At 41.9% G+C, this 26,733-nt stretch overlaps 1 protein-coding gene across 1 annotated transcript in view; it reads right to left on the bottom strand.

Moving 5' to 3' along the window:
- Positions 1-24,408, bottom strand: part of LOC115773438 (anoctamin-4) — a 53,025-nt gene extending 28,617 nt beyond the window's left edge. Inside the window, exons 1-10 of the mRNA XM_030720176.1 lie at positions 24,183-24,408; positions 21,044-21,118; positions 14,572-14,790; positions 5,128-5,328; positions 4,105-4,250; positions 3,729-3,878; positions 1,515-1,615; positions 1,145-1,189; positions 929-1,060; positions 570-676 (exon numbers count right to left, since the gene is read on the bottom strand). Coding sequence (XP_030576036.1) covers positions 570-676; positions 929-1,060; positions 1,145-1,189; positions 1,515-1,615; positions 3,729-3,878; positions 4,105-4,250; positions 5,128-5,328; positions 14,572-14,790; positions 21,044-21,118; positions 24,183-24,408 — 1,402 coding nt within the window. The remainder of the gene's footprint in view (positions 1-569; positions 677-928; positions 1,061-1,144; positions 1,190-1,514; positions 1,616-3,728; positions 3,879-4,104; positions 4,251-5,127; positions 5,329-14,571; positions 14,791-21,043; positions 21,119-24,182) is intronic.
- Between the last annotated feature and the right edge of the window lie 2,325 nt (positions 24,409-26,733).

Below are 26,733 nucleotides of genomic sequence, written 5' to 3'. Positions count from 1 at the left end.
CTCTGGTCTCTGCTGAAAGAGGATTTTTCTGTTGTAATACCACAACTGACCACTGGGATAAAAGGAGCAACAGTGAGTGTGAGTCGGTCACATCTGGACAGATTTAAAAAATCACGGTCAGCATCAGGCTCCCTGGCTTACAAAGGTTGCAAAGAAGAAGAAAACAAAGCAAAGGTAATGAATGAAATATTGTTAACACTGTTAAGACAATACCGTTCAGTTATACTCATGCAGGCACAGACTGTTTTATCTATAAAGGGGGCCTCGCATTAATGTGCGTCAGATGGGAGGAGCTGTTTGGCTTTGTATATAAAGACAGTAATGAAAAGAGTAATGCAAGATAATAACAGAACAGCAACAGAGTCACATTTAGAGTGGAGACATAAACATAAATTTAAAGTGGAACAAAGCATAGATAAAATTAATTTCCTAGCCTACTGTGTTATTAGAGTCAATTATACATTACTCACATACAAAGATATACTGGCACATGTTGTGCACTATGTAATGTGCATTTTTTTTAAATACTATAATAAAAGTCATTTTTATTCATTTTACAGGAGACTTACCCATCTTAGTTTTCCCCTCCTCATATTTGACCCGCTGGAGGATGTGGTGGACAATGCGACTTCTGGTGGCATTGTTGAAAAATGTCTCTTTGTTGTGGATGATGAAACTGCAGTGAAACAAACGGGTTATAACAAGCCTGCCTGCTGTGACTGATAGCTCGTCTGTGCATGTGTGCAAGTACAGTACGTAGGAGTAAAAGTGTGTTTTTGTGCCAATTTGCATGCAAGGCGGCAGACAGAATTTTGAGAGGCTCAAGTATAAAAGAGGAAACGGAAAGTGCACCAGCCGGCAGTGAAAGATTAAGTTCAAACTGTCTTTCAGGGTCGAGTTTTAAAAGAGCATTCCTTTAATAACTCACTGATGGATCCTCGATCGACTGAAGGGGGCGGTAAAGCTCTCGTTCTCCTCCAGGTCGGGCAGCCTGTTGTTGTCGAACTTCATGGGCTTGCGGGGAAGCCAGCCGCGAAATTTGTTGATGCGCTTCTCCATCCTGCAAGAGAAGCTCCTGCTAAAGCTGCAACAGTGGGGTTTTGCGTGGTCAACTTGCATGTTGCCTCCTAGAATCAACACTCACCTGCTCATAAACTTGTGCCGTCGGTGCATGTAAAAGATTTTCCTCCTGGAAAATGGAATGAGAAGAAGAAATTCAGGCAGGATGCAATCACTCAATAAGATGGGGTTACAATCAAAATACCCTCCTATGAGCAGCACTCGGCGACAGTGGGAAGGAAAAACTCCCTTTTAGCAGGAAGAAACCTCCAGCAGAACCAGGCTCAGGGAGGGGCAGGAAAGTGAGTGGGTTGGACTACGACAAAGTGGCGACCTGTACAGAGTGTACCCCACATCATGCCCTATGGCAGCTGGTATAGTCTCCAGCACCCCACCACCACCCCCGCGACCCTTAATTGGATAAGCAGAAGAGGATGGAAGAAGTTTTGCCTCACCTAAAAGGCATGCGAATGTTCATGAGCTCTGCGTAGCGACAGAGAACATCCCATGGTGCATGAAGCTTCAGGAAGATCACATCACTGTTTGTTAACGAGGCCTGTAAACAAAGACAAACATGCACATAAACAGAACTATAACATTTTATAAAACATATATGACATTTAAAAAAGGGAGAGGTGCAAAATATCTCAGTGCAGGCTGTTCAGCATCTGCTCTTTTCCTCACCTATTTGTACTTCACGACTGTGTAGGAGTCTGTCTAAAGGTACGTGAATCAGAACTGCAAAGAGGCCTAAAAATAACTAAATGACTGCATGCAAGAAATACACACAAGTGGGCTGAAGGATGAAGGAGACAACAACTTTCTCCTTCCCCTGCATGCTCCAGATAATGATGACCTTGCCGCTACAGCATCAGCAAACAGTGTTGAGGTTAACACACAGCATCACAACATCCACATTTCCATCCTATCAAGTGACACTTCGGCTCTGTAAGAAGCAGCGGCAGAGAAAATTGCTATCAGCACATTTGATTTTGCCCTACGAGTGGTACCTCACCATTGAACATCTCAACAGCACCCAGCTGTCAGACCCAGCACAAAGGCTTGGAGCATTTTAAAATTCAGCAGTTTGGCCATTTAGATTACATGCATAATAGGACTGTGCATTAAATAGCTTCCTCACACAAAATGGTATTGCTATTGAGCGTGGCTCACAATGAATACAGCTGCGCGTTGGCTGAAGAAATTGCAGCAATGCGAGTTCTCGGTCAGCACAGGAAACGACTTCACTCTGGAGTCATCGCTTTTTAAAGAACTGGATCACTTTTGCTTTGCTAATGTCCCACGATTATAAGAATTGCTCTTGAACAATATATTTACGGCCCACCAACTGAAGGAGTGCTACACTGCTGACCTCCAACACAAAATAGAAAATATGTCATATTAATAAATGAATTATAATTTAAAGTTGGGATCATTAATTGACTTTAGCAGTTATGTATATTTTAAAATACTCTAGTACTACTCATCTATGTCAGTATTTTTACATATAGGGTGCCTATTATGCTTATTTCCAGCTTTTCAAAAAGTACATATTTCTATTTAAACCCACCTCACTTTGTCAGGTACGCCTGTTCAACTGCTCGTTAACACAAATTTCTAATTGGCCAATCACAAGTAAGCAATCCAATACATTTATGCATACAGACATGGTCATTCTAACCAAAGTATGCAGAAGAGCATCTGTGAGTGCATAGTAAGTTGAATCTTTAAGCAGATGGGAGCTGCAGAAGACCACACCAGGGGGCCAGTCCTGTCAGCTAAAAACAGGAAGCTAAGGCTACAAATCACATGGGTTCACAAAATTAAAGATTGTAAAAACATTGCCTGGTCTTTATTTCTGCTGCAACATTTGGTTGGTAGAGTCAGAATTTATTCTGAACAACATGAAAGCATCGATCCATCCTGCCGAGTATTCAGGCTGGTGATGCTGATGTAATGATGTGGGGGATAGTTTCTTGGCCACAGAGTATTGAACTTAGTACCAGCTGAGCATTGCTTAAATTATTACTATTGTTGCTGACCAGGTCCATCCCTTTATGACTGCAGATTACCCATCTTCTTACGGCCGCCTCCAGCAGGAGAACACACCGTGTCAGAAAGCTCAAATTATCTCAAACTGGTTTTTTGAACATGACAATAAGTTCACTGCACTCAAAGGACCTCCTCAGTCACCAGGTCTCAATCCAGTAGAGCATCTTTGGTGGAATGGGAGATTCATATTATGGATGTGCAGCTACCAAATCTGCAGCAACTGTGCAATGCTGTCATTATCCATCCATCCATCCATCCATCCATCCATCCAAGTGCTTGTGAGGTGCACTGTCTTTACTTTGGTTTTGACACACATGCATATCTTATTTTACTTTAATATTTGAAATTTTGGCCACATTAAATATGAACAAGCATAATATGCCCCCTTTATGAAAGACATTGATGACTTAGTCCATTGTTTTGGTTTTGCGAACTACAAATGAGATGTTTTGCCAGTAAAGTCATATTGCTTTTATCATTGCTTTCACCAGTCAAAGCAGGCACAGGATTTTAGAGCAAAAAGCTTTGAGAAATTTCATTATATTATGTGCAAAGTGTAAAATGCTAGTCAGAATTAGCAGCTAGTTAGCGAATACCATACAGGTCAGCTGTTTTACCTCCTTTTCCATGTGCAAGCCTTCTGCACGGATGTTCCGTTCAAATACTTCCCTCTTCTCTGACTGGGAGCTCGATTTCCTGTAAACCAGGATGTAATCAATACGGCTCTTTCCATCACTGAAGCAAAGGCCACTGGACTTACTCCTCCCCTGAGGACAGACAGACATAAAGAGAGTCAGCAACTTGCCATTTAGAGGAAAAGTCATCCACACTGTTTTGAATTATGTCTCATTTATTGTTTATGATGGATGGAGGAATAAGCAATCAAACCGTTGCCTTTCTCACGCATGATTCTAAAATCTACTGCTGTGTAAAACAGGCTCATTTCTTTAGCTGGCACTGAAGAAAACAACAACTCTTAGTTTCACCGCTGACCTCTGGGAGACCTGAACTGGACTTTGTGTTGTCATCAAGGATGCTGCTGTGGGTGCCCTGGTTCTGCAGGGTGGAGTCGTCATCTCTGGACGAGCTGCTCATGCCTGACCTTTCCCCTTCGAGGAGCACATTTACATCCTTCACAGCTGGAGAGAGGATGGATGGCAGAATTCAGAGAATTACATTTCTGTAATTACAATAATGTAAAATGTAATAGTATGACAAACTTTTTAAGTCCACAAACTTTAGAGTCAAAATACTGACTCTTCAGCTTCTAAATGCTTTTCTTATCCATCAACTGGGAAATCATAAGTACCAGATGACACGTTTTCTCTGTGATCGACACCGCAAGCAACACCATTTTCTTAATACATAGTAGTTTGACCCATAGATGAAAATAATACATTCATTTATACACATTTATGCGAGGTGTTGAGAAATTCTAGGGAGGCTCTTTCATGACAGATCGGGTAATTCAATTCAGTTTTATTTATATAGCTCCAATTCACAACCACACTCGGCTCAAGGCCTATAATGCAAAGTGCAACAACAATCACTTGGTGACAGTGGGAAAGAAAAACTCCCTTTAACAGGAAGAAACCTCCAGCAGAACCAGGCTCAGGGAGGGGCAGTCATCTGTTATTATGACATCTGTAAGATAAGATGGAGGCTGATCATTCAAGACCTTTAATTCTTACTTTAAATTCAGTACAAATTCAAAAGGTAGGCTTTTAATTATTTCACTATACTATGTACTGTATCAAAGTCCTTTAATAAATAATGCTGTCTCACAAAATCAGCCTTTCAGTTTGAATCTAATGGGACTAGTTACAGAAACAAACATATTTTTTTGTGGGCTTCAGGACTGCTGTGTTTATATCAGATTTCATGCACTCCAATTGCAGCTACCAACAACCTGCATCCACATGTAGCTCAATGATGTTCTTGAAGGCTGAATAACTTTTTGTTTGAACAGGGGTAGCCTGAATTTCATGCCCTTTAGTTGCTGCTGGTGGTGCTCACCCAGTGGAGGCACATCATCTTGAGTGCTGGAGTCCGGAGCTGTGGCCAAAGATTCCTCCATGATGTCTTCCTCCCCACAGGAGGGGAAGGCGAGAGGTCTGTCTGCTGCCCGGTAGCCAGAGGCTGAGGGCTGCAGCTGGACTCTGTGTCTGTGAAGGCTCTGGTGCTGGAGCTCAGACCCATGTAGAGATAAACTTGCACCTATAAGGACACACGGGACTTTATTAGAATTTGTTTTCTTCCTGTTATGAGAACACAATTAATCTTTGGCACTGATCGTTGTTCTTTTCCATTTACTCGCTCTCATTTAAAACACAGTAGAAAGTCCAGCTTGTCAGCAACTGGTCAAGTACCGACTGCATCATCAGGACTCACCAGCCACTCTATCGATTACCACTGATATATTATGTTCGCTCCATTGAAAGAAAGCAGAGTAGAGAAAGCAATGTGAGCAGAGAAAAATATGCTGTCACACACAAGCTGTGTGTCAGATACTATACTAGGCTGCTTGTCAAGGGGAAGTTCATCTTTAGAGCTTCTGCCATAAAGACTCTGTAACACGGGACTAACATTGTGATATAAGTGAACCAAAAAAAAGGGGCTTCCTGTCAGAACATCCTGAAGGCAAACCATCCAGTGGCCACCCAGCAGGTTTAGTTAGTGGGGTTTTTTTTGTTTTTTTTTTATTCATTGCTCTCAGTGGCGATTCTAGTGTTTTTGGGGGCCATAGGCAAGAATTCACTGCAGCCCCCTCCAAACAGCATTCAGCACTATTATGTTGTACATAATCTGACACCATCAGCAACAACAATAGTTCTATAAGCGAGAATAACCGCATTTAGTTTTTTAGTATTATATTTACTCATTATTATTTGCTCCGCTCACCACTGTCTTCTTTTCTCTTGTTTCTTTTTTAACTAGCATAAATAGAACTCCTCTTCACCTCCACTGAGTGGATTTCATTGTTGTTATTGGATTTGTTTAAACAGAATCATTCAGGCCACTTGCAGCTGAAGTGAGTGGATACCTGCCCTTAGGGAGGTCATCCCTCTCCTACTGTCATTGCAGAAGTTGCACATTGTTGCTGCTGTAGCTGAAATGTTGTCAGCCCTCAGCCTTGCTTGGTGTGGCGTGCAGCGTCTCTGATTGTTCATATAATAATACTGCAGCTTCAGTAAATATATTTGAAGTGAGGAAACATTACAGTTTTTATTCCTTTAAATGGTAAATGGACTGGTTTTTATGAAGCGCTTTTCTCCCCACATGAGGACTCAAAGCACATTATACAAAATGTCCTACTCACATAAGCACTGTTTCTTTTCTGCATCTAAGGGCCTCCTGTCTTCACACACATGAACGCACCAGGAGCAGCATCTTGCCCAAGGACATTTTGGCATGTGGACTGGAACCAGCAACCTTGTGATTGATAGATGACCTGCTCCTGAGCCACAGCCATCCCAGCCATGGATGTAGAGCAAGTAAAGCCCTGCCATTCAAATATGCAACCAAGTGGTTGCTCTGGGTATTGCAATAACAACAACAAATCCCCCTCTACTTATTTATTATAAAACTTTATTATCTTTTTTATTACTTTATACAACTCCACCAGCAATGAAGACTGGTTTTAATTAATTTCTTAAAAAAAAAATTAATGGAGGTTTCATATCTGTAAAGCCTACCCGACACCTTCAAAGGCACCAAGGATTTATGGCAGAGTGGGAAGGAGCCGGCCACTAATGAGAAGTCTGGCTGTAGATCACACAAAGTGCAGGCAAACAGGTCGAAGGGTAAAAAACAAATAAAGAGCAACAAATGCTAAAAACAGTAAAGACTTAGATAATGATTCTCACTATCATGAATATTTTCCCTGAGCTTTTGCTAAAGTGTAAAACCAAAAATTAAAAGGTAGATGAAAGAAGCAGGAAGAGAGGGTGAAAGTCAACGGTAAAAAAAAAAAAGAAAAGAAAATGGCAGCTCTGTAACTTTTATCTCCTTAGTAAGGATTAACCTTGAAAGACCTTCAAAGGATAGGCACTTTACACGGGAACACAGAAGCTAATTGGAGCTATTTGTCAACTAGACTGTGTCCCTTGGGGAGAGAAATTATTCCAAGCTTAGCAAAACTGCTTAAATAAACAATCTAAATAGGTCTGTATCTCTTACTTTCAGTCCTCTAGAGAGTGGGAAGACTTTGAGAGAGGGGCTGGCCATCTTAAAGGTTTGTATGCTGAATTTATGTTTGTGACAGCAAAGGTGACTCAGCTAAATTTTTGTGCTGAGCTGTGGTAACAGGGACAGAGATAGAGGTTGGGGAAGCGTCTTGGCTTTTAATCAGCCGTTGATGCTTTGGAACATTGGGCTCCGTGGATGCAGCTAATAGAAAGGCAATGAATCCGATAAGAGTGAAAAACGGGGCGACAGGTATACCTGTGGTTCAGCTTTGAGAAAACATTCACATTAATCTTAATTTATTCAAAGATTAAAGTTGATAACACATCCAGTAAAATATCAAACAGAAATTAGAGCTTTCAAAGTTCTGGTATGGAAGCCCATTTCTGCTAAATCTTAAAGAATTTAGGAATACTTTTATATATTCTCGCTGGTCAGCTAGTTGCTTGTCAGTGGAATGGGCTGAAAATTTTAAATTTAAAGAATAAAAATAAAAAACATCTTTTTACTCTTTATTCAAATAAAAAATTGAAATGGAAGGTCCTAATTTTACAATAAAATTTTTTTCCTATGATGTCATATTTTGATGTGGTAAATAACTAAAATGATAAACAATGTGGGCTGTATCACCCACAGCGTTGTACTGTGCCCGGGTCTCTTTGGAAGAGTTGGACTCAAGCACATAAGCTGGACATAAAAGTTGGCACTTTTTCAAATAGAGCATATGGATTGCTCTTTTCTCATGACAAAATTGAAGGTTTATTAAATGTATTAAAGTATTCTGTTGTAAAGTTAGTTGTCTGACTTGTATCACTTTAATTTGGTGCACTTTTCTACTGTGTGTCATGGACTCAAAGTTAAACATTTTTTATGGAAACATTTTCTTATCATTTTTCACTGGCAGAAAGTGGCTTCCATAAATCCAGCATGATAGGGTTTTTTTTAATCATGTTATTTTCAATTCTTAAACAGATACAGTATGTGATGACTTCAGCTCCCTGTATTTAATGCACTGCGCGACCCCGTTTCCTCAGCACCCACAACGCTGGTCTCATTAATGGAAAGGAGAATTGCGTACTATAAATATTGGCTCTCAGAGGACTGAGATGCCACATATTAGCCTAGATCATGCTGCTGTGCCAGGACAGCGGCCAGTCAAACAATGCATTCATCAAACTTTAAGAGCCTCATGGTACCTCTGTAACCCAAGCTGCTACTGAGGTCACATGGTACTAAAGCTTTGGGTGCACACACAGAAGTAACAGACATCATTTTTGTTTCCTTGGACTCAGTGAACACAGCATGCAGTCATTATATAAAGTCTAGCTGCAACACTGTAATTGATTGTCTTTTCCTTTTTAATATGCAGGAAATCTTAAACGTTTTCATTTATTAGAGGAAGAATTTATTTGTGCTTGTAAAATTAACACCCAACAACCTACAGGACTCACTAGAGATCCTGTAGGTTGTTGCTTTATTATTTTTCTATTCTCACTGGTTTGTTTTTTATGACTCAGTTACTTTTTTAAGTTTTAAGTTTTTTCATGTAGTGTTGCTTCACATTTGTTAACTTACTTGCTAAGATACATGTGCTCTTAATGCAGTACTAATTGACCTAATGTAGCTATCATACTCATTTACCTAGTAGTTGTATTATAGAAACAAAGTACAGCATGTCACACACTGAAAACCACACCTAGTGAAGAGTAAGACTGCTGGCTGAGTGTCAGGATCCCCCAGATTTTTCAGATTTCTGTCACCAGTGGTATTCACTTATGTCTCTTGAAAGAATCATTCTTTTAAATACTTCTTAAAGCGTCTTCTAAAAAGTTATGTTGGTAGTGCATGACACCACACAGAAACTTTTAGCCATTTTGCAGTTTTTTTGGTGCAGTACATATTTCTTCCCCTCCTGGCACACGGAACAGTGGACCATATCTTCACTTTTGTGGGACTTCTGGAGGGATCATGGGAGTTTGGCCATCCAGTCTACATGTGTCCTGTGGGCTTGGAAAAAGCTTATGACCAGGATCCCTGGGGGGCACCTGTGGGGTGTACTGCAGGGGTAAGAGCTGCCATTTAACCAATGTGAGAACTGTTTCTGCATCCGTGGCACAAAGTCAAGCTTGTTTTCAGCGGTTGCTGGACTTCATCAGGGTTGCCCCTCATCACTAATCCTGTTTTTGACTTTATTGGACAGAATCTCATGACGTAGCCAAGGTAAGGAGACCGTCCACTTTGGGAACCTCAGAATAGCATCCCTGTTTTTTGCAGATGACACGATTCTGTTGGCTTCATGAGAGCATGATCTTCAGCACACACTGGAGCGGTTTGCAGCCAAGTGTGAAAAAGCTGGCTTGACCTCTAACTCTGAGGTCGCGGTTCTCTGCTAGAAAATGATGGAATGCTGCCTCTGGCTTGTGGGAGAAAGGCTGCCTCAAACAGGGGAGTTTTTTGTATTTTGGGATTTTATTCGCAAGTGATGGGAAGGTGGAGCGCATGTTGGATGGATGGATTGTTGCTGCATCAGTTGTAATGTGGGTGTTGTACCAGACTGTAGTTGTGAAGAGAGCTGAACCAAAACATGAGGCTTTTGATTTAACAATCCATCTATGTTCCAACCCTCAACTATGGTCATGAAATGTGGGTAATGACTCAAAGAGTACAAGTGGCTGAAATGAGCTTCCTCTGTATGATGGCTGGGCTCAGCCTTAGAGACATGGTGAGGAGCTCAGACATCCAGAGGGATCTTGAAGTAGAGTCGCTACTCCTACGTGTCAAAAGGAGCCAGCTGAGGTGGTTCGTGCATCTGGTTAGGAGGCTTCCCTTTAGAGGTTTTCTGGGCATGCCCAAATTGAAGGAGACCCCCAGGGTAGACCCTGAACCTGCTGGAAAGATTCTATATCTTGTCTGTCCTGGGAACATCTTGGGATTGCCCAGGAGGAACTGGAAAATAATCATCTTTTTTTTTGTCTGATACTCTGTCTTGGTGCAGCACCTCAGTTCATTCTCTGCCTGAAACAAACTGTTTTAACTCCTCTCCCTTTAAGGCCTCCATCCCTCCAAGCCAACTTTCTGCTGATTGGATGCCCCTGCAAACAAAAGCCTTGAATAGCAGGTTACTCATACATACACTGACCTCACTATATGAAACTTTGGCCATGTTCAGTATGAACTTCCACCACTGTAACAAAAATAATAGGTTTACTTTAATGCAGACAGTTTTCCAAGCTAATTGCTACTTTCTAATCCCACAAGCCTGAACTAAAAAGAGTTGTAGCTATGGTAAAGTTAGTTTGCAGTAATTAGCAGTGACTTTTTCATCCTGATACGCTGATGACCATTAAATTGTTCATATGACATACTGACAGTTTTCTACAAAAAGAAAAGCTACAAATGAATCTGGATAACCTGCTCACATAACTTTGCTTACTTTGGTTTGACTATGTATTTTATTCTTTGCATATTTTCTTTTGTGGCGAGCCTTCTATGTTAACATAATATGACTCTATTGTGTCAGTTTCATCAGCCTGAGTCTTTTTTCATTTACAGGATGTCGTATCAATAATTTAAACTTATCTGCTAAATAGTTCTGAATCAGGATCTGCAGTATTTGAAGCAAGTAACTCATCAAAATTAATGTGAGCAGAAGTAGGGCATGCTTGTTATTTCAGTGTCAGATATGGTACATATTTAATCAACATTTCATATTTTAGGCTGCTCCTCTCATTCTGAGCCCGCAGCCAGTTCTCCTGCCTTGTCAATCAAGAAACGTGGTTGAAAACCTTAAATCAGGGTGTGCTTTAGCATATGGCTAACATATGTACATCTAATGTCATTGGTTTCTCAGTCAAATCCACTGCTTTCTGGTAATTTCTTGATTTACTTTGCTAACCTAGCTAGCACTAGCTGGCCAGAGCTAAGAGCATAACCAATCTATAAAGTAAAGGTTGTTGACATTTATGCGGCTGATGAGCCGTCAGCAGACAGTCGAGATTTTTAGAAGGCAAACTCACATTACTCCTATTTTATGCTCCTCACATTGACGGATTGATTTTAAAAAAACACTAAAACGGCCCCCCCCTGAGTGAAAAGACTAGACTCATATGTATTCAAAATGGGCCAACTTTATCCAGTGATGATGTTCTGCATTTGTTTATGTGTTCAGAAGCTTCTGCGACAGCGTTTCAGTTTTAGTTGTCTGGACTTTTGAGCCGTTCCAACACTGTGATCTGCTGGTATGCTTGGCATCGTTGTTCTGTTGCATGATGCAATTTTGGCCAAGCTTTAGGCGTGAGACGAGCTTGTCTTTAAGATCATGTCTTTCTATGGTAGCAGAAAGGGTGTAGCCTACTTATTTTTTCACAAGACTGTATAGAGTCCTTTGAAAACTTTCTTTTTCTCCTGACTGCATAATGACTAAATGCTGGGTTATATTAAGCAATGGTACAACAAATGCAACAGTTGTTTTTTTTAATTGTCCTCTCAATCAGTTAAATTTAGGAAAATGCAAAACCCTCCAATTACACTTGTCCTGGGTACTCTCCAGGATATTATGTCTGCAGTGTAACTATGAAAAAGAGCATAACATTACTATGACATTTGAATATTTCAAGATTTTTCTTCAGTGACAAATGAAGGCTTCTCCTTGTTCTTCTAGTTGCTTAACACTCAACAATGTGGCTGCATTAATAACACAACCCAAACCTGGAGATGACAGCTCACGCTGAGCGGAGAAGAAAAGACTTGCAGGGGGAAGGGGAAAGAATAATGGGAAATGGTGGGGGTGTGTGCGCTGTCGAGGGGATTGGGTGTCAGTCACCAGTTAGGAGGGATTGTTCGTTCTAGTTGGATGCGCAAATCATACCCGGGGCGCATTTTCTCCCCTGGCGGTCAAGGGATGGAAATTTTGCACCTGCCGACCTGCTACTGGTGCCGAGTCAACACGGTCACAGCAGACACACACTCATGCACAGACACTGCCCACAGAGACTTGACCAGTTTCTGTGCCTTGCAACTGATGCATCATGGAGAAAGAACCCATAGAGTGTATGAAAAACATGTAGAATTACAATCAAGAGAATCGGGGCAGCTGGAAGAAAGAGTGTGTGTATGTGAAGGTCAAATGCTTACACTGTTCAGGGAACTGCGAGTGAGAGATGAAGCAGTGTAAAAGGGGTGTGAGGAGGACACGGTAACACATGAGTGAGAGCACGGCAGGAAAAAAAAAAAAGAGAATCATCCATTCTGGAGATCAAGCTGCCTTCGCTTCAAGACAACTTGAGGACACTCACCGTGTGAAGGTGGGCAGAGGCAGAGAGGCAGCTTCACTCCTCACAAGGCAAGAGGGGGAGGGAGGGGGGGGGCTCCACAGCTGAGCCGCAGCAAATGCCAAAAAAGCCCGATGACTCCTCTACATACACACACTGACATACGCACACACCCTCCACCTCCAGCCCCAGCATGTAAATGAACTCGCTGAGGGTGACAAACAAATGCGATGTCCCACGAGGGAAACCAGCATCCCCACTTTTTACTCCTTACTCCTCATCCCTGCATCAGTCGGTCCAGAATCACTATACCATTCAAACACATGCGCATACTCTCAAGACGGATCTGTCATAGTGAAAATGCTCAAATCTGGCAGCAGTAAAGCTGGTAAAAGCTGTCAACGCTCCTCACTGAAGAAAAAAAACCACACACACACGCACACACACACACAAGCATGAGCAGGATGTTTACAGTGTCAGAGGGGGAGAGAGAGAGAGCGAGAGAGGAGAGCTACTCATCGGCATTCTTAATCAGGCTTCCCTGGCAGCCAATCGGGGGTCAGGCTGCTCTGACAGCAGCCAATCAGAAAAAAGGACTGGTTGTGTCAGTGTTGCTGCAGCCAAAACAATGACAGTTGGCACTGATGACAGTGTCAGCATGGTCCTCTGATGGAGACTCAAGGGCACACACACTCACATATAAACACATGCTCACATACAAATACACACACACACACACACCTAGAAATAAGTCTGTATTAAAAGACAGTTTCACATTTTTATCTGTCCTGCCATAATAGAAACCTAAGGGGGACCAATTTCAATATAAGACTCTTTAACAGTTTTACTGAAGATGTGCAAGTCATTAAGCAAAATAATTAAGTGGAACAGAAACAGCTGTGCAGGGGGGTGGGGGTGGGGGTAAATCTGGGTGAGGGACAGCCGTATTAAAGAGATGACATTGCTGAAGAAGTGACAGTACATTACACCACGTCACAGAGGTGTTTGCAGTTGTCCTGCCAAAGCTTTTCTGCAGGTGCTTAAAGAAACAAGAACAGAGGATTGGAAAAACTGCAGCCAGGTAAACAGAGGTGAACACACAGGTGTGGATGTTCACAGAGCCATCCCTGCAAGTACACTCTCGACCAATGTTTAGAAACAGGCTCGCATTTCTGCGTGGAAAAAGGAGAAACACAAGCTCTAATATTCTTTTAAAGTTGTGAGGGACTTTTTTCCCCAGATTTCAAAGGGTTGTTGGCAGCTTGCTAGCTAATCGGTTAAAGAGGTTATTTCCCCAAACCAAAGTGATTGGCTCGAACTGCCACTCTGTAACACTCTGCCTCTCGCTGGGACCAGGCAACGTTAAACGAGGGCAAAAGAGTAAATTATGTCTAGATGTGCTGACTCAGCATTGATTACACTGAACGGGAAAACTTGATAGTATAGTGTTCAAACAAAATGAAAGCTATGCCTATGGATGACAGGATCTTTTGCTGACTCCACTGGCAGAAACCAGAGGGTCCCTGGTCTGAAGCCAAGCATGAGAAGTGAGGGTGTAGTGTACTGTAAACTGATGTGCCATAATATTTGAATCATTTGTTGACATAGGACAGTTTGTTCAATGCAGGGCTAGAGAGCACTGCCAGCGAATGTCAATGTATAGTGGAGCTAACTTGGTGGTTTGGGACTTTATTTCTGCAAATTTAGTTGGGGATTTGTTCAGTTTCCTTAATGGTCAAAGTATGGGTATCATGCAATCTGTTTGGCTATAGGTTATTTTGGCAGCATGACAATGACCCCATATATACACCTAGAATCATTAAGAACTACCATCCAACTACTCAGCCTTATTTGTAGCTCCTGATAGCAACTTAGGCACAGGATCTCGCATTCTGCCCTGTTGTGATCAGTGTTTTACTTACTTAAATTTAAATTTAACACTTGAATTTCCTGTAAACCAAGTGCTCATAATTTAAAACGTGTTCTGTGACAGCACTCAGCGTACTTGTGCTGCTGTCACACAGCGTCTCCTGGCTGGCACTGGGCAACGGGGTGATGGACAGCGACGCCGGGCAGGACACCAGCTCGAGATGCTCACTGACGGGTGGGACGGCAGAGGCCTCGGAGTGAACGCAGTCTGGACTGGGGAGATTCTGGCTGCTCGCTGGAAAAGGACTCTTCCAGTGCGAGAACTCGATGGCCACTTGACCCCCAAGGTCAAACCCTGTTGACGGACAACAATCGAGTCAGACGATGAGATTCTGAATAATAATGAAGAAGGACACTGAAAACTTTACTCTCATCTTATAGGAATATTGCTGCATGTATGCATGTACACTGGGACTGTCTATGCTCAAAGATAAGCCATAACAGCAAACAATTGTCACAATGTTGCCCCCTAGTGGTTGAAATTCTCAATTACAATAAAATGTTCAACTTTCACTGTTATTCCTGTAGGTATGCCCTCAGCAGCAGCCACAAACAAAGTGATTCTAAACTGCATGACAACATATAGCATACAGCCTGACAGGTAAATAGAGGTAGATACCATATAACTGTGAGAAACATTATAATGCATAATTTTGCATTTCCCCCAGCAGGTTAAAGTTGAAAAACAGCAAGTTGATAGTCAGGAATACTTAAGACAATAAATCAAAGGAACTCTGATGAGGTCTAATTGCATTAATGAAAGATTTTAAATGTTCAGGTGGTGGTTAAGTGATGAGAAGGGCCATGAAGGCTCTCCTCTTCGGTCAGCCCCAGTTCCTGCTGCTCTCCAGGTTTCTCGAGGACCAGCACACTGCTGAACTCCGCTCCGCTCGCTTCCGGTCTTCAGTTTCTCCTCAGCAGGCTTTCCTCTCCGTTTCAGGAGGCCTCTGAGACTAATGACGCCACTCAGCTCAGCTCTGGCCTGGCAAGTGACTGAGAGGAGAGTTATACGCAGCTGGACGTGGCTGCGTTTTTTTCCATCGGCTTTATAAGTCAGGGTAAATCAGTCCTTTAATACTTTCTCAAAATGATTAATGCTTTTAATAGATGATTATAAATCATTACATAAAACATATTTCATGTTCAATTTGCATTATTAAAATGAAACAAATGAAAAATGGGTTTCAAACCTTATATTTGTAGCACATCTGACTGTACAGTACTTTACTGACTATTCTGTAGGTTGTAGCTGACCCCATTAGAACTGGAGTAACTGAGTTATCAAGTGCAGTTTGGGCTACAGGGTCCACACTGACCTTCAGGACGCTGCTGCCAACTGAAATGCTTTATGCTTGTCTTCCAGATCAAGGTGCCCTACTTCACCTTGAAGGGTGGTGGTGGGGGGAACAATACTAGTGTCTGCTGATGTGGCATCGTAGTTCATGTGGATTAGGTGGAGAGCAGCTAATAGGAGATGGAACCAAGGAGTCAAAAGAACCTAAAAGTAATGGTTAATAATAATAATAATGATGATACAAATGTCCTAAAATCTTAACAATAATAAAGGAGATAAAACAATTAAAACTGACTAAAAGCTCAAGAAGTCTTAATAGAAATGATCAAATTTAAGGGATGACAACATACATTTAAAATGGCCCATTTAGCATCAAAGGCAAACAACATAACTTCTTCGGTGTGTGTGTGTGTGTGTGTATGTGTGTGTTCACACTGGGAGCAGCTCCTTAAAATGGGGGCCACTGATCACCATATAAGCCTGTGGCTCTCCTTGCTGTAACACATTTCTGCTGCAGATGTTCAGGCTGGAGCTGCTCTCACGGGCGCTCAGCTCTGCCAGATGAAACACAAAAGTTCTCCATGTATTCTTTGTTTTCCTGGTCACCTTTTTTTCATTCCCACCCATACTCTGCTCCACCCACTCTCATCTGGTCATATGATTTCTTTTGCTCCTCTCATCTCTGCCCTTTTCACCTGCACCTCATTTGGTTGTCCCACCTCCTAAGGATGCTAATGGTTCCAGCCTAGGGACCCTTAGCCTGGGTTCTCCCTGACTGGCTGAAAATTAAAGCCATGGGAATGCACTGAGCAAGGCTCAATTCTTTAGTTGGTTAAGTGTCAGGTGTAGTGGTAGGAGGTGAAGCTAAAGTCCTGCAATAAAAATATGCACAAAATAAATAAAATATTTCTTCATTTTTCACAAACCAAACATGAAATTGATTTTTTATACCTGCACCACTGCCTGCATTGGCTTCTTCCATTTTTAATCAGAACTGTACCAAACATAAAGAACAGCAAAGTATCTTTTACATGTATGCTGATATCTTGCACACTGATGTTATGTAACACAGCAGGGGGCAGGTGGGACTACGGAACAACCACCACCACCCTCCCACGCCACCCCACCTCCTGGTTTCCTGTAAAACACAAAGCCCAGCAGATTTCGGTTGTACATCAGCAATGAACAAACACGGCCCCAATCAATAGCAGAAAAGTGGAGCGCCTCACAGACTCCGGGCCCTCCGGCTCGCTCCTCGCGCAGCACAGTCAGCTGCAGGATACATTATGAGGAGGACTGACGGGATAAATCTAAGTCTTCCTTTACATTTCATCTCAGCTACTTTATTCTCCAAGACAACGAGGGGGGATTTCACAAATGAAATGTAGCAGTGTTAGGCTGGGCATCCCCAAAATAATGTGCTCAAGTCAGCACTTTCAGCAGCTGTGAGTAGGATGTGATTCACCCCGGGGGGTGAAATTTGGTGCAATACCTTTTGGAAAGAAAATTCTAACTCCCATTTTTGGTGGGTGAAAGTTTGAGAAAGTAAAATATTAATTAGGAAGTACAGCAAATACTGGAACGCATTTATAATATAGTGATGATTTATAGTGTAATTATTATTTTTTTGGTGTGGAATAGGAGCCACTAAAATACTCGCTGCTTGTTATTGAAACAAAACAAAAAGACAGCTACTGTAGGAGTTCCAAGAGGTACAGTTTTTCACCTCTATTAGACACAGTGTTGGTTCACTCATTAACAAACATTAGTGCAGCACACAGAGCTGCACCCACACTACAGGGATTTATCATCCCAGCTCTTATTTCAAAGTATGATTTGAAATAAGGACCAGTCAAGATATGAAACAAATGTGTCACGTGCGGCTCATATTACTGAAGGTGATGAAAATAGCAGGAATGGATGGATAAATTACACTGCAGTCTGTGAGATGTATCTGTTACTGATGTACGGTGTGAGGCGGACACAGACATATGCAGACAGATGCATACACAGGATCCAGAATGCAGGGCAGCAAGAATGAGCCTGAGATGTGGGTTTGAAATAGGGGAGACTGACTATTTATATAGGTGGTGTGTGCTTATAGCTGTGTATACTGGGTTTATTGTATCATTGGTAATGTTCTTTTGGGGATTTTTAATATATAGTATGTTTTCTGAGACATTCCAGAGAGGCTCACCTACTCAGCGTCCATAACCAGAGATTATTTCAGCAGGCAGATGGACGCAAAGCTTCTCATCTGACAAAATAAAGCTGGACACAGTGAGGCAGCTGCTGTGCCACAGATTAGACAATGTTACACCGGGAGGAACCATGTTTCAGAGTAGTTTGGGGACAAACAATGCCGCACCAAATCATCAGTTCATATAAGCATAGTTTTATTTTTTAAAAACTCAATTAAGCCTTTAAGATGGGTGTTTAATACAAATTTGTATTCATTTTACCAACTATAATGTCTCATGGTTAAAATGAGTTTTGGTGATTTAAAATTTTTTTAATGTCTTTGTTTTTGTCTTGTTGACGTCTTCAGCTTCCACATCTATTGACTCCATTACAGCGGTTTCATGCAGGGATGCTTTGCCCAATAATGCCTTTTAGTCACACGATGTTCTTGACCTTTTGTATCCTGCACCTGTTTACATCCCTGATGAATGATTTATGTGTTCAGTGTACAGCGCTTATCTAAAACAGCCATAACCTGAATGTGGCTTCTCTCTTTTTTTTAAACTATATTAACAAGCTTTGAGCCGCCCACGCGCAACGTCTCATAAAAGTCACCTGCAATGATGGGAGGGGTGGAGGCGGTGCTGTAATCTACACCTGGCATGTATCCGAACGACCTCCAAAACTCGCGATGCCCGGACATAGTGTGTTCTAAGCATTATCTATGTCGCAGTCATCAGAAAAAAGTGCCCCCGTGGCTCTCTGAGGAGAGAGAGCCCTAGATACAAAGCCCCTCCACTTCCTGATGCCCTCGAAGGTAAGAAAACGAATGCAGGTGCAGTTATCTGGGCCACATGCTGCACAAGGCAATAACACGTTTGAGCTGGGAGTTTACAGAAAACTACTGGTCCTTTAGGTGGATGGAGAGTCTGAACAGTGAACAACTTCTGCTGCCAGTTGATGCAGAAACTGCAGAGACCGAGCAGAGGAAGCGCTGCACACGTGCAGGACATGCTGTGAATCATGTTTCCAGGCTGCCACCTTTAACAAAACTAAGTAAAGGTGGGAACCACAGCTGTAGGATTGCAAATCTATATCCAGTATATGCCAAATCAAATATGTGGAGCTACCTGCTGTGGTGACCCCTTGTGGTGAGGGCCAAAAGTCTCAGATTTTAACCAGCGCAGCTCCATCCCCAACAAAGTCCTCACAGTGTGCCGTGACACTTGAAGGCAAAGGTGCTCATAGCTGTGTCACATCACTACTTAAAGATAGGGTGAAGAGCTTTCAGCTATAGAGAGGGGGTGGGACGGGATGAATGGTGGAGCTGGGGATCTCTCCTCAAAGGAAGGTGTCAGTGAAAGGATCACCCGGCAGATCACTGTGTTAAGTCATTTTTTACATTACTTGATGTTTTGCACAAACACCAAAAACATCGGAGCATGAATCCTCTCTAGTGCCAAGATATCAAACTTAATATAGAAACTTGTGTTTCTGGTCCTGCGGGTGTGTTGAGCCAACCTCAGTGCTCTAAAAATTCCAGCATGATGCATTTAATGTTTTATTTCATCCTTCACTGAATCCCCACCTCAGGGTGAATATTATCTCTGTCTATCAGCTGCACTGTCCCAGAACATTCCTACAGTGATGACGGAGGGTGGAATCGATGCACGATTATAATCGATTGGAACTTTTAAGAACCTAAAGTGATGCTGACTTGTATTTTCCTCTCAAACAAAGGCCAGGGCTTTTAAATCACAGGCAGCGCAGTAACTCTTTTTGATGTCAGAGTGTGGGACGAGACTATAGATCTTTCTTTTGTAAAACCAACAGAGTGAGTCTCAGCGGGCCAAAGCTCCCCCTCAGCACTTCATTAGTTTTTTTTTTTTTTTTCATTTAGCTTAGAGAGAAGAGAGGAACACCTGCATGCAGCAGCATCAGCAGCACAGTCTGAACTGAGCCCCCCTCGCTGTCAACAACCCATAGCTTACAGCCTAACCACACACCGCCTTAATATTCATTGAAAAAATGTCAAAAGGCGAGGCCTGAATATTCCAAATGGCAGGAAGTTGTAGTTTTGTGATGGACAGGAAAATTATTTGAGACAGCTTCGTCACCAATGTCACATTTTCTGTCAAGAACCCCAAACACGCAAACAAACTTCCATGTCAGGGGAAATCTTTAATTTTCTTACTGCTTAGCAAATCCTACCTTTCATTTCCCCTAGCCCCTCTGCTGTCAGAGCTCTAACAATCGATACAGCAGCAAACTGCACGAATATATTATAAAAATAAAATACAATACTTGTTATATTGCTGACACAGTGGAACTAAATATGCACATTTTGTTTGTCATTTTCTAATTTAGGGTGAGGGGAGAGGGGAGCAGGAGATTGACAGATGGATTGGGGCTGCGTCCGCAGTGATGCAGGTGATGCAGGTGCTGCACCGGTCCGCTGTGGTGGAGAGAGAAGCTGAGCGTAAAAGCGAAGCTGTCGATTTACCGGTTGAGCTACACCCCGACCCTCACTTATGGTCGCGAGCTCAGGGTAGTGACCGAAAGAATGAGATCGCGGGTGACTGGCCTCTGCCTTAGAGATAGGGTGAAGAGTGCAGTCATTCAGGAGGGGCTCAGAGTAGAGCACCTCCATAAAAGGAGTCAGCTGAGGCGGTTTGGGCATGTCCTACTGGGAGAAGGTCTCAGGGCTGACCCAGGCCAGGTACTGTATCTCTTGGCGGGCCTGGGAATGCCTTGGTGTTCTCCCGGATGAGCTGAAGGAGGCGACTGGGGAGAGGGAGTTCTGGGTTTCTCTGCTTAGGCTGGTGCCCCCGCGACCCGGCCCAGATAAGCAGAAGAAGATGGATGTATGGATGTATGGATGTATGGATGGATGGATGTATGGATGGATGGATGTATGGATGGATGGATGTCCTTTAAGGACAACCCTTAAGTACACCTAAAAATCACTTACACGTACTTACACTCTTCTGAAAATGTTAGGTCCAAAAATAAAACAGTCCACATGGACACATTTTCTTTAACTTAAACACTCTCAAAGGCATCGGGCACCTACCGATGGTGATCTGACTGACACAACTGTAGAAGGTTCCTGAGGAGGCATTGTAGCTGCTACTGCTGGGTTCACGATCTGTGAAGGGAGAAGATGTCACATATAAGGTGGAGGCATGTGTCATTTGGTTTTGCAGCCGCTGCTCTTTTATTGTTTGTTTGTTTTTACTGTATTGCAAAAAAAGGAGAAAGTTTCTGAGCCCCAGAGTAGTACCAGAGTAGTACCAGAGTATCTTGCAGTTTCAAATGTGTCCACTAAACTTTTGGGCCTCCCTTGTTCCCGGGGGCTTGAGAAAATCCATGACCCAGCAGCGGTACAGGAATCAAACCCTTAATCCTGCAATGTTAGTGCCCCGATCCACACTGAGCTACACGAGGGGGGAAAACTCTTGACCTTGGCAGCGGTAGGGGAATAAAATCCAGGAGTCTGGCAGCTTTATTGCCGTTGTCTACCAATTTATATAGAGGGAATAAAACCATTCACTGTGCTGGAACTCTGCGGATGAAATTCATAAAACTAGTGTTAAGGGAATCAGCCTACAATCACAGAAGACTCACTGTGCAGGAAGAGAACCTCAAAAAAGAGCCTGATAATGTTTAGGAAATGATGCCTCAAACTTTCTTTACCTTTCTGCAGGCCTAAAGTGCAGTTACATAAATAATGAAAAGTTCATTATATACTATATACTTTAGGGATGTACCAATTGTGAAAGCCTGTGTTGATGCACATACTAGTGCAAAACTAATGTTTTAGCCAAGCGGTGATGCTGATATTTGTTTCTGTTTACTTATTTGAATTTTGCTGTTTTTTTTATTCACCCTCATGTTCCAGGGAAACAAAGACATTTTCTTTATGAAAACAGAACTGTTTTTAAGTTATTCATCACATTAATCATATCATATTAACATTTCATATTAATCAACATTAAGCTTAAATAGGCTTAGAATAAAGGTTCAAACTAAAAAACACATAATAATAATAAAAACAAACAAAACTGTCTTCTTAGGTAATTAAAAAGATGCCTAGTAAAAAATATCCCTTTATGTATGAATTGGTTGAAAACTGAAAGTAGAACCTGACTGATATTTTTTAAAATTGATATTTATATGTTTTAAAAATCTGATATCTTTTTTTTCTGTCAGACACAAAACATAAACAGATTTCCTGACTATTTGTTATGTGTGGATATTCACAATTCCAGAAAAGTTTGTACTACAAGATAAGATAAGATAAGATAAGATAAGATAAGTACTTTATCTGAATTTTAAATGACTGCATTACAGCAGCCAAAACATGGAAAACAACTTAGTTTAATAAAATAAATAAAAATCTCAGAACAAACTCAGAAAGATTAAAAAATGCACTAAAGAGGGCTCTCAGTTAAATAGAAATTAAAAACTAAAGCACTCAGTAAATGAAATGTTGACTCAAACTGGATTCAAACAGCAGCAGTGATGCTAGCCAGCAGCTCAGTAACAGAATGACTGAAATGAGGTTGAATGCAATCTTTTTAACGGCCTGAAAAAGACAACTTTTCACCCTTCATTTCAGTTCACTGTGTCACCACATTTAAGCATGAAGCCAGTTTGTTTGAAGTCAATTAAAGGTTAATGAGGGAAACCAGATTCAGCCGAGAAGACCGTCCGTGGACATTTGATGCTTGAAGGGATGATTTCACTTATGACTGAAAAACAGCTGATATTGTAAACATCCACTCTGCTTAATGTGGGGAGGATTCATGCATCTTTTCAACAAGTGCGAGGGGAATAAGGACAAAACAAGTTGTACTGTAAGTGTAACCCAAAATTCATAATTTAAGACATGGCATTAAGTGTGCATTAATGAGAGCGGGTGCACACCTAATGTTACAGAGTTAGTTTTGTAATAAACATGCAAGCTTGGAGTCCCATGCTGTGCATTTATTGTTGACTTGTGTTTGGCTCAGCACCTGCTGCAGGTCTGATGTGGATGTGTTCATATTTTTTATTTTTTTTTAAATCCATCACTGATTAACAACTCAACAATAGTTCCAGCCAGTGCAGTGGAGTGTAGTTATCAGGGGTAACTACTGCTGCTTCTCATTTAACAGCTGAGACAACTTTATCCTTCACTTAAATCTATAAGAGAATTCTCCAACAGCTAAAATGATGACTGAATGAAAACTGAAGGGGACAAAGAAGCTTTTTGCAACTTCATCTGGGTACAAATTCAAGAAAATGTTTATCGGGTTTTATAATATTTGGCTGGTGAGTCCATGCACTTTGTTAATTGAGGCTTCGTAGTCAATTAACAAAATAAACTTGACAGTGGAAACTGAAGGCCTGATGTGGAACACCAAGCTTCCACTGGGAGACGGAGGTTAAGCCATTAATCTGCCTCAGCGGAGAGAAGACTTTCTCTGGCACTGCAGTCACTGCCTGAAAGGTACTACCCAACATTTTTGCTTTGGGCTGACAAAAGAACACCTGAACTGCTGCTTCTCATTTAACAGCTGAGACAACTTTATTACAGAACTCTAATTTCCTTATTCTCTAATCTAACGCCTACAGATGCATCAAAAAAGAGCAAGTGCAGCACAGTGCAGACATTTATCACTGACTGGGAGTATTTTTAAGCACTCTCATTCCGTGTTTAGAGATAAAGCTGCAGGTATCATTTATTTCCAAAGCTGTGGGCTTTGGAGTGAGTACCAACCATATCAGCCTCCGAGCAGCTTCCAACTACATCATTAATTTATCATCAGATGAATGAATTACACTACAGCAAAATGTTCACTGAAGAACTACCACTCATACTCTGATGCAGTGTAATTTTTTTAAAGCACTCGCATGTGCTGTGGTAGTGGTGATCTGGATGTCTCCTCGTTATCAGAAGCGAGAATTTGAAAGAAGCTACGAGATGAAATTATGATTTCATCGTACTTCATACTGTCAGAGGGAAGGAGGTGTTCCACTACTTCTGTGTGTGTCCCGTGCACTCACTTTGAGCACTGTGGATCACCACACCCTCATTTCAGCCTGAAATAAGGGTAATTGATGATATAAACGGAAGAAACAGTGTTATTCAGACTTACAGACGAGCGTGCTGACAGCGTGCATCCCGCTCTTTTTCTGATCTCATATGCTGCATAGCATGCCTTTACCTGCGGATCCGGATGAGAGGCGCGTCGCGATAGCGCGGCGAGGACTGCGCGGACTTCCCGGACAAACCCGCATCACATCATCTTGACATTGCAAGCAGATGACCTGGTTGTCCTGGTTTTCTTCCACCTTGCTGCAGCCCATGTGCTCGCCTCCGGCTTGGATCTTCATGCCCGTGTTGATCTTACGGACCAGTCGCATGTCAGCTCCAGCCTCATGATCCAGCATCCTCCTCACCGGCGGCGGTCGCTCTTATTACGCATGGTTTCGGCATGTGAAGGCAGCAACTTCTCCTGTACCTCAAGCATCCTTAACCCCACCTACTCTAACCTGTCCTCCGCACCGACTCACCTCGGCTCCGTCATGTCAGCCTCGTTCGGCTCGTGTAGCTGTTGCCGTTGCGGTCTTTACGCACGACTGCAGGCGTGGCTGTTTCACGTGGTTAATGAGGTCGCAGTGTCAAGTTCTTAAGGGCAATAACAGTGGTACCAAATATAAAGACCTTTGAAAAGTTCTGTAAAATGCAGTCAGTCTCTCACCATTAGTGTTTGGTTAAACCACTGTACATTTTGTTTCTAACTTTCCTTAAATATTGTTTATAGAAAGAGAAAATTTGAGCTGTGACTGTCCGATCAATAGGCTGGGAGGAGGATGGTGAGGGCAGAAATGACTGGTGAAGGTCAGCATGCAGAAAGAAAACTAAAGAAAACGATAAGGCATGCTTTAAGTTAATCAATACAAACATCCCGTGCTAATTTGAGATCTGAACCCAGAGCACGTGACTAATTCTGGTTCATTAATTTACGACAGGTGAAGGAAATAACGATGGTCATCTTGTTTCAGCGGGAGGGATTCATAAACAGTCAGTTCTTATTTTGTATTCATTCGTTTGGCTTTATTTGTTCTTTTTAAACGCACAAACTAAGTTTTTAGTGCAGTGAAAACAAAGTGCAGGTTTTTATTATTTGCCTTGCTGAAACCCACTTTAATACACTTGACATCATTTTTATTCATTCTCGTTTTCTTGACAAGACTTTCTTTAACAACAGAACACATTTTGGGGGTCAATTTGAAAGAAAGGCAGATGTAAAATGTAAAAGTGAGGTCAGAGGTCAAATGTGGCATACTTTAAATTTTTAGATGGTACTTTCTATATGTTGACACATCAAGTTGAAAGGCTCTTTGTTGGGGAGCAGAGTCTGTGGCAGAGCCTCATCTGACCACCTCACACAACATCAGTAAACTACTAGAACCCCACATCCACAAAAGACTGTATGCAGTGGTATCATAAACCTATATTTTATTCACAATAGAACACAGAAAGCAAATGTTTAAACTTACTAATTCGTGAAAAAATATTAGCTCAATTTGATGACAGCAACACATCCCTAAACAGCTGGGATGCAGGAAAAAAGGCTGGAAAAGTAAGTGATGCTAAAAAGAAACAGCTGGAGGAACATTTAGCAGCTAATTAGGTTAACTGGCAGCAGGTCGGTAACATGATCGGGTATCATTAGAGAGGTAGAGTTTCACCAATCTGCAAAAAAACCCCAAAATCTCTGCACGCAAAGAGACAAAAACAGAAATCAATGTTGGATGCTGTGATCTTTGAGCCCTCAGGCGGCGCTACAATAAAAATGCTGACATTCTTTTTGAAATACTTCCTCTGCACTAAAGAGGAGAGGGAGTTCAATAGCCTGCATCTCTGATGGTGTGAAAGTATATTAGTGGAAGTGGCAGCTTGCACATTTGGAAAGGCACCATCGTTGCTGAAAGGCCATCCAGATGGCGTCTTTTTCTTGTATAATTCAGCAAGCTATTGAAAGAGCACGGCTTCATAGTGGAAAAGGCTGGGTGCTGATCCAGGCCTTTCACCAGTGGAAAACATTTAGAGCATCATGAAACAAAAAATCTGAGAAAAAAGGCCCAGAACTGTTGATTAGCTGTGATCCTCTATCAGACAAGAACGTTCCTCTCCCAGACGTCCAGCAGCTGCCCTCCCCAGTTCCCAGATGTTTATGGAATCATTGTTAAAAGAGGGGATGCACAGTGGTAACCATGGCCTGTCCCAACTTTTTTGCTGCTATTAAATTCAAAATGACCTAATTTTCTTCTTAAAGCTGTGCATTTTCTCAGTTTAAACATTTGATATGTTATCTGTGTTCTGTTTTGAACAAAATTATTGCATTATTTACATGTTACACAGCACCGCAACTCCTGGAGTTGGTGTTGTATTTACTTGTTTACGGTTATTGTCTCTTTAAATTACCTGCGGGGAGAGCCGAGCATCAGTGTGCAAAATACAAACAGCATTTCCAAAGCAATGAAAATGTTTATCGGAAAGCTTCTGATTTCTTACTGCCTAAGTTGGAAAGTGCCAAATCTGAGCCAAACTAAATTAAAGTAAAACCTAAAATCAGTCCAAACGTGTGTAATTGTAACGGAAAATAAACAAAATAAACAAATCGTGGATTCCAGCGTACGCTGATGAGTTCTCTGTGAGGCTTTGAGGGAGAAAACACTTCACTGGAGGAAGTCCCTTCGACTCAAGGG

Source organism: Archocentrus centrarchus, chromosome 23 (assembly GCF_007364275.1).
Source record: "Archocentrus centrarchus isolate MPI-CPG fArcCen1 chromosome 23, fArcCen1, whole genome shotgun sequence".
In the NCBI taxonomy this organism is placed as follows: Eukaryota; Metazoa; Chordata; class Actinopteri; order Cichliformes; family Cichlidae; genus Archocentrus; species Archocentrus centrarchus.
Note: the sequence above shows the minus strand (reverse complement) of the source record. Positions and strands in the feature narration are given on the sequence as shown.